This window comes from Gracilinanus agilis, chromosome 2 (assembly GCF_016433145.1).
Source record: "Gracilinanus agilis isolate LMUSP501 chromosome 2, AgileGrace, whole genome shotgun sequence".
Lineage (NCBI taxonomy): Eukaryota > Metazoa > Chordata > Mammalia > Didelphimorphia > Didelphidae > Gracilinanus > Gracilinanus agilis.
Genome location: NC_058131.1, coordinates 282,388,469 through 282,396,172, shown reverse-complemented (window position 1 = coordinate 282,396,172; position 7,704 = coordinate 282,388,469). Strand labels below are relative to the sequence as shown.

Below are 7,704 nucleotides of genomic sequence, written 5' to 3'. Positions count from 1 at the left end.
AGTGATCTAACTTTTGGGTTATGGTTTTGGCTAAATAGTTTTGGTTTAGTCAAAAACATAAAAGGGTAAAATTAATCTAAAACTAGACCACGTGAAGACAATTTTTCAATCTTGGATACAGTCTTGAAGTATATTAAATATGTAAATTTAACTCACTAATGGAAAGATTCTGACGACATATAAAAAACAAGGACTTCAGTGAAAGACAATCTCAATTCATTCTGGGCCTAAAGTTTCCTCATCTGTAAAATGAGTGGATGAGGCCAGGCTATCTTTAAAGATCCTTCCAGCTCTAACGAATACCCTATGATTTTTAAAAAATTCTAATTCACATAGTTTTTGATAGTGTTAAATAATGGAGAATGCACTAATATCTGTTTTCCAAATCAGCTTTATAAAGAGCTTTATTTTGTAAAGTTAGCTCATGCAGAAAAGATGCTAATGTTTCTAAAATAAAAAATCTTAATTTTAAAACCGTGTATAGTCTTGAACATGAGTATATGTTTTCAGTTTCAATTTTTTAAAATCTAGCTCTTCTCAGAAACTAGTGAAAAGGACAAATAATCTCTAAAATCTCTCCCAATTATCAGTACATCTCATTAGGTATACCTAAGAACTGGGTTTGATTCAGTGGATATGACTACAATGAAATGTTTTGATAGAAGTTCGATTGCAACTTTCTTGTTATCTATAGACATTACAAAAATAAAGGACATTTACTTATATCTCAAATGAGGACATTTGTATATATTGGCAGTTAACTGAGCTTTCCATGTTGGGCATTTCATCTCAATAAGAAAAACTTATTACTATCAAATATAATCAACAAAAAGTCAGTTGTACAAAGCATACATCCACTGTGTAACTATATGAAAAAAAATGCACACTGAGGAATTTATCCAGTCTTTAGAGAAGTTCGACCTGAAACAGTCACAGACGGGGGAGGAGAAACTCCAACTAAGAAATAAAATTTAAATGGTATTAAATGTAAGTCATAGCACCTTTGGCATTTTTGTCCAAACAGACTTCGACGTATGAAGTGGGAACATAACCTTCTTCATCTTCATTTCTACGAATTCGTGTCCAGCCATCACCTTTGTCCTCTTCTATGACATATAATATTTCTCCTTCAGCTATTGAAATAGTTCCTTCATTCTGACCTGAAAAGTTAACAGTACAGTAGATTAGCTTTTTAGTCAAAGTAACCTCAGATACTTGGGTCAATATCATTGGTAAAAATTTAGGTATTAACATTTATTTGAGGGACCTTAGTCTAAGGTATTCTCCATACCCTCTGGGAACAAGTGTGTGTTTTTTCCTTTCTTGTGTTCTGTAACATCTGCATAGTCCTAGTTCTCTTACCACAATGACAGATTCTTTGCAATCTCTCTCGCAGATTCTGATTTCTCCTCTGACACATGGACTTCTCTTCCCTATTGCATCCATCTCATCCTTCCCCATGATTTTGACTCTCATCTATAAGCGGCTGATTTCCAAAGTTCTCTTTCTTCAGCTCTGACCTCAAACATGAACTAAAATCCAGTGTTATAAATTGTCTGGTAGACCTCTCCAAATGGTAAACCTCCTGGTATCTTAAATGCATCATATGTAAAACTGAGTTCATTATTCTTCTCAAATTAGCAACTCCTTATTTTCTTACTCCTATCAATGATAATACCATTCTCCTAGTCATCTAGGTTTTATCTTTGACTTTTCTCCTCTTTCACTATCCATATGGAATCAGTTACTGAGTCTGATCAGTTCTTCCTCTCCTCCACCATCTTAGTTCAGGACTTCATCTCCTCTATCGTAATCTACTTACTACTAATAGTATCCTAAATAATCTCCTTGTCCTTTCCAATCTATTTCACTTTCTACATATGAACACTCTTCCTGATCATATCTCTTCTGCTAAGAAAACTTAAGTGACTTCCCATTGCCTATTTCACAGTTTATATGGTGAATTTCTTAAGGACAGGGATGATACTTTACTTAGCCTCATATTTCCCACAATACCTGGGACAGGACATTGCACACAGTAGACACCCACAAGTATTAGAGTACTTAATTAATACTTATTAAGTAAATGATGAAATAATAATTTATGGCACCAATGTAATTAATTTCATTCAAGTTAGGTAAAATTATGAAATAAATCAACAAGCTCAATAATGAGGATAAGGAAAGCAACAAGCAGAAGAGAATATAGAATCACAGGAAAGGCATCAAAAAATAGTCTAACCACACTAATAGGAAGCAGATTGTGTGGTGCAAGTGAAGGAGAATCAGAAGATCCGGACTCAAATTTCAGCTTACCTTTTCCTTATTGCCCATGCCATCTAGGACAGGTCATTTAACCTTCAAGGTTCTATATATCCTCATGTACAATTATGGGGTGGCTCTAGATGACTTTCCAATTTAAATTTTTCATTTCTAATTTCATTTCTAATCAATAGAATGACAATCATGTCCACTGTCATGGAGACAATACCATCCCCAGAGGATAATGAAGAAGCATGTTAGTCACTTCCTGATGGAGACAGGATAGACTTAAGGTTGAGAAACAGATACACAGTTCTGGACATGGTCACTGTGTACAATTGTTTGGACTATATTTGTTACAAGGATTTTTCCTCATCTTCCTCATTTGGCTTCAGATTGCAAGGAAGAGATGCAGGAAAATGGGTAAGATGTGATAATGCCCAAAAAGAGAGTCACTGAAACATTTTTTTAAATGAACAGAAGAAAACAGAGGGAAGTTCAAAAGAAAGCAAAGACAAGCAAACTAGTTTTTAAAATAAAGTATGAGGGGGAGCTAAGTAGTACAGTAGGTAGAACGCCAGATGTGGAAACAGGAGGTCCTGGGTTCAATTGCAGCCTCAGACACTTGAAGTCACTTAACTCCAGTTGCCTAGCTCTTACTGCTCATCTGCTTTAGGACCAATACTTAGTACTGATTCTAAGACAGAAGGCAAGAGCTAAAAAATAAATGAATGAATGAATAAATAAATAAATAAACAAATAAAGATAAAGATAAAAATAAATGTAGAATTTATTTTATACACACACACACACACATACACACATATATATGGTTTTTTAAGCAAGCGCTATGAAATGGAGACATAGAGTTTCATATGCGATACTCTGTGTCCTACTATGTGTGAGGAAATACTCATTTTGGGGGAGTATTTAAGTTCAATTTTTTTTACAATTGAGTTAAAAAAATCTTTAATCCTATGAGACACATAAAATAAGTTAAGATAATTGAATAAAGAAAGAATGGTAGCAGAAAGAGATACCTTCAAATGTATAGAGTGCTTTACAGGTTCCTATGGTAGGAAGGGGCTCTTCATCATCAAACTCATCATCAAAGTCTGTGGCCATCATCTTCAGCTCATTCTCCTGACTCTGTTCCTCTGTGTAACTGCCATCTGGGCTGCTCAAGAAAGAAAAATATACAGCAACTATAGCAACTGACTTCAGTGGAGATGTATTCAGCTGATGTATTCAACTAAAAAAAAGTACTTGCCACCTTAGTTGCAATTATGAGCAGCCTTTTCACATGCTTTTTATCATCATCCCATTTTAAGTTTTAGATTTTCACTGTTCAAGAAATTATTACAAATTTACTTCACTCTTAGGTCTGTCCTTCCTCTTGCTCCTTCCATTTTCGGAGACTTATCAAGACCTGGATGATATTGTGTCCCTGGCCATCCTTTCCATATTGATTGCCCTGTCTCATACACTTCCCAACTCCTGGTCCTAGTAGGATGTAGGGATAGTGGCACAGAAGACTCTTTGTTCCTTGCTGCTACTTGCAGACCATCCCTCTACTAATATCACTCAGTAATACCTCTTTTTTTCAAGGTTCTGGCCATCCAAACTTATCATCCAACTCAAGATTCCAATAGCCAGAGTCAGCTGGGTGGTATAGTGGAAAGAGCCCTGAGTCTGGAGTCAGGAAGATCTGACTCTAAATTAGGAGTCCTAATATTAATCTCCTAAATCTTAATTCGAAGCCCCTAATCTAGCCTCAGATACTAGCTATGTAAACCTAAACAAGTCACTTAACTTCTACTTGCCTCAACTTCCTCAACTGTAAAAGGAAGATAAATAGCACCTGCCTTATAGGGTTGTTGTGAAAATCAAAGAAGATAAAATCTATAAAGTATTTAGCACAGGTTCTGGCACATAGCAGGTGCACATAAATGCTTATTTCCTCTCCCATTTTCTACTGAACCCCGGAACATTTTTCCTTTCTTTCTCAATGAGTTCAATGCCTGGCTCAGCCTCTTTCTTCTCCCCAACTTCTACTTTTACACTGAAGTACACATCAATCTTTTCTCAAAGATTCTAGTTCCCCACTTCCTTAATACATCATCTTTCATGACCTAATTCTCCACTCTTTCTTAATTACCACAAAGGATGGTCATAATCTTACTCTTGCCATCAACTGCAAATATTCTACTTTCATGTTCAAAAAAATCTAAAATTCCAGTGTCTTTAATCATTCCCTCTCTCCTTATGATTTACCATTCTAACCTTATTATTTTTCCTTACCCAAGTTTGGGACTTGACTTTTACCAGCCTGGATTACTCACAATAGCCCAATAGTTTGTTTCACTGTCCCAAATCTTTTCTTTGCTCCAAACTATCTTCCAAAATAAAGTGCTACCAACAGCTGCCAAAGCAATTTTTCCAGCTCAAGTCTGACCATGTCATCCCTTGTGCCCACTCGATATCCAATACAGATTGCCACTTAAATCTCTTCCCAACCCAGCAGCTTTCTTTCCCATCACTCTCTAATATGTAATTCACATTCTAGCTATACTGGCCTACTTCCTGTTCCTCTTAGACAATACTCCAATTCCCTCGGCCCTGGGTCTTTTCACAGGCTGCCTCTGAGACTAGAATATCTGAGCTCCTCACCTGCTTCTCAGACTCTCTTTAAGACTGTTCAAATGCTACTTGATACTCTCCATCCCTGCTTCCAACCCCCCACTGTCTCCCTCACTAAGGCTATTTAGTATCTCTTTAGTATTTGTCTTGTATAAACCTCTTTAGGTACATGTTGTCATCCCTTTTTTTAGAACATAAAGGTCCTTGAGATCAGGGCCTGCTTTTCTTTTTCTTAGCACATGGTCTGGCCCATTGTAAGCATTTAATAAATGCTTGTAGACTGACTGCTTGACTGAACAGTCCAATCCCTAGTACCCAAACATGGATGCAATGGAAACCTGATCCTTTAGCTTAGTCCAAAAGATGTCAAAAGTTCAAAGCAGAGGGGGCAGCTGGGTAGCTCAGTGGAGTGAGAGTCAGGCCTAGAGACAGGAGGTCCTAGGTTCAAACCTGGCCTCAGCCACTTCCCAGCTGTGTGACCCTGGGCAAGTCACTTGACCCCCATTGCCCACCCTTACCAATCTTCCACCTATGAGACAATACACCGAAGTACAAGGGTTTAAAAAAAAAAAAGTTCAAAGCAGAGTAGAAGCAGCTCTCTCCAGATACTGTACCTCTCCCGGTCCTGTGCACAATTATTGACTGAGGGTGTATTCTGTGCTTCATACATCCCACTCTGTCGTCGGGGCTGTTCCCCTCGGACTGGGAGTCTGCCTTCGACTTCAGTGAGCCAAGCCTGGAAATATATAGAGAAGCAAAACACAGAATCTATTATGTATCATAGGATGATTTTCCTATATATAATACATCATTGACTTATCAAATGTGATAAAAATCTATTGGCATTTGCTTAAAACTTGCCTGATTAATAAATCTGACATAGAAAATAGTAAAGAAATCAGAGGTCTCTGAATTCTTTTGATTAAATTGTATAAATATACCCATTTATTATAATCAATGGTTCCACATATGGCTGGTGCAGTGCAGAACCTAAGCCAAAATTAGCACAAATGGCAGAGAGTTGATCCATACTCTGTTTCATCTCAGAGTTTGTTGTATCTCAGTCTCAGAGACTGTAGTAGTGCACATCATCTGCAAAGTTGTGTACCAATTCTCCTTCCATTTCAGTCTTGATGTGTATAGCCTTTTCAAGTTAAATAATTTACCATCAGTGTAGTAGCTGACCTTGATATTATTTTCATCCCCATTGAAGGTATCTCACATGACATTGATGAAAACATTATGCTAAAAAGCATAGAAGGAAGCACACAGCGCTGCTTCATTTCATTGATGACTGGGAAAGTGATTGTCTATTATCCAGGACCCATGTAAGCACGCCATCATGGAGCTAGCATACCACACTAATGAACTTCTCTGGGCAACCATATTTGCCACGAACTTCCACAAGCCCTCATGATTGACAGCATCAAAGGCCTTGGTCAGACCAACAAACATTGTGTTTAGCCCTCTATTCTACTCCTGACATTACTCCTAGAGTTGTTGAGCCACAACTTCCTTCCTTGGTCCTTTTTCAATCCACACTGGCTCTTGGGTGGATGACCATCTTCCAGGGGAAGGATCAGTCTATTAATAAGGGTACTGGAAAGACTATTGCTAGCAATGGCTAAGAGAGAGACCCTCCTGTGATTGTCACAGGACAACCTGTTTCCGTTTCCTTTTCCTTAATAGAGATGGATAATGGAGGCATCCTTGATCTCTTGGGGGATAACTTCCTCTTGCCATATAACCTGAAATATTTCAGTAATGTTTTGTATGGGCAGTGGACTTATAAATCTCTGCTGCCAGTATATTTTACAGGGATGTCCACAGAGAGGATTATGTTGATGCTCACATTGTCAGAGTGTTTGGGAGGTTCCAAAGGAAAGTGTGGGAGAGAAGAGCTATTAGGCTGCCTACCATACTGAAGATCTACATAGATATTGTGCTGACCTCACTATATGCTTGGGAAGCCTAGACAATATACCAAGGCCATGACAGGAAATCGAATCACTTCCATTTGAATTGTCTTAGGAATATTCTGAAGATCTGGCAAGATAAGGTCCTGGATACTGAAGTTCTTTCTTGAGCAGAACTGCCAAGCATTCAAACTCTATTTTGGAGAGCACAACTCCAATGGTCTTGCCATCTTCTTTGAATGCCAAACATACATCTGCCTAAAAGACTTTTACAGAGGACTCATACAAGGCAAGTGCTTCTGAAGACAGAAGAGATATAAGGATACTCTTATATAGGATATATATTATATATGTGTTTGTGTGTGTGTGTGTGTGTGTATGTATGTATATATACATATATATATATGATATAAGGTCTCTCTGAAGGACATTGGTACCAATTGTGAGATATGGGAGACACTGGCACAGGACTGTCCAGCATGGTATGTCCACATCAAAGAAAGCACTATGATCTACAAGCAAAGCAGAAATACAGTAACTCAAAATGGGCACGAGATGGACAAATTTAGACATCTCCATCCTAAATGTTCATAAAAGGCTATTTGGGCTCAGCCTGTGGTAGAGCCTTCCAATTGGTCTCATCAGTCATAGTTGGGCACACTGTAAACTGAACCCAATAAAGTCATGTCATTTTGGTCCAACTAACAAATATACCCAAAGGCTCCTGTACAAACACCTAAATAACCATATTTTTACATTTCAAGCTGAAAAGAAAGGAACAGATCTGTTTTTATAGAATAGAGTATGAAATAAGATGCAGAACACACATAGAAACACTCTTAATTTTACTTCTCAGATCTTTACAATTCACCCTCCTCCCAAAAAG

The 7,704-nt window shown here is 37.7% G+C and overlaps 1 protein-coding gene across 6 annotated transcripts in view; it reads right to left on the bottom strand.

The window, feature by feature from the left end:
* Window positions 1-375: 375 nt before the first annotated feature.
* The window catches only part of FNBP1 (formin binding protein 1), a 194,700-nt gene continuing 187,371 nt past the window's right edge, over window positions 376-7,704 (bottom strand). For 3 of the 6 annotated variants that reach the window (XM_044663984.1, XM_044663986.1, XM_044663988.1), the window contains 3 exons: window positions 5,517-5,638; window positions 3,303-3,442; window positions 376-1,160 (listed from right to left, as the gene is read on the bottom strand). In XM_044663984.1, coding sequence (XP_044519919.1) covers window positions 982-1,160; window positions 3,303-3,442; window positions 5,517-5,638 — 441 coding nt within the window. In that variant the 3' untranslated portion in view covers window positions 376-981. The remainder of the gene's footprint in view (window positions 1,161-3,302; window positions 3,443-5,516; window positions 5,639-7,704) is intronic. The other 3 variants (XM_044663985.1, XM_044663987.1, XM_044663989.1) reach the window with 1 other exon arrangement.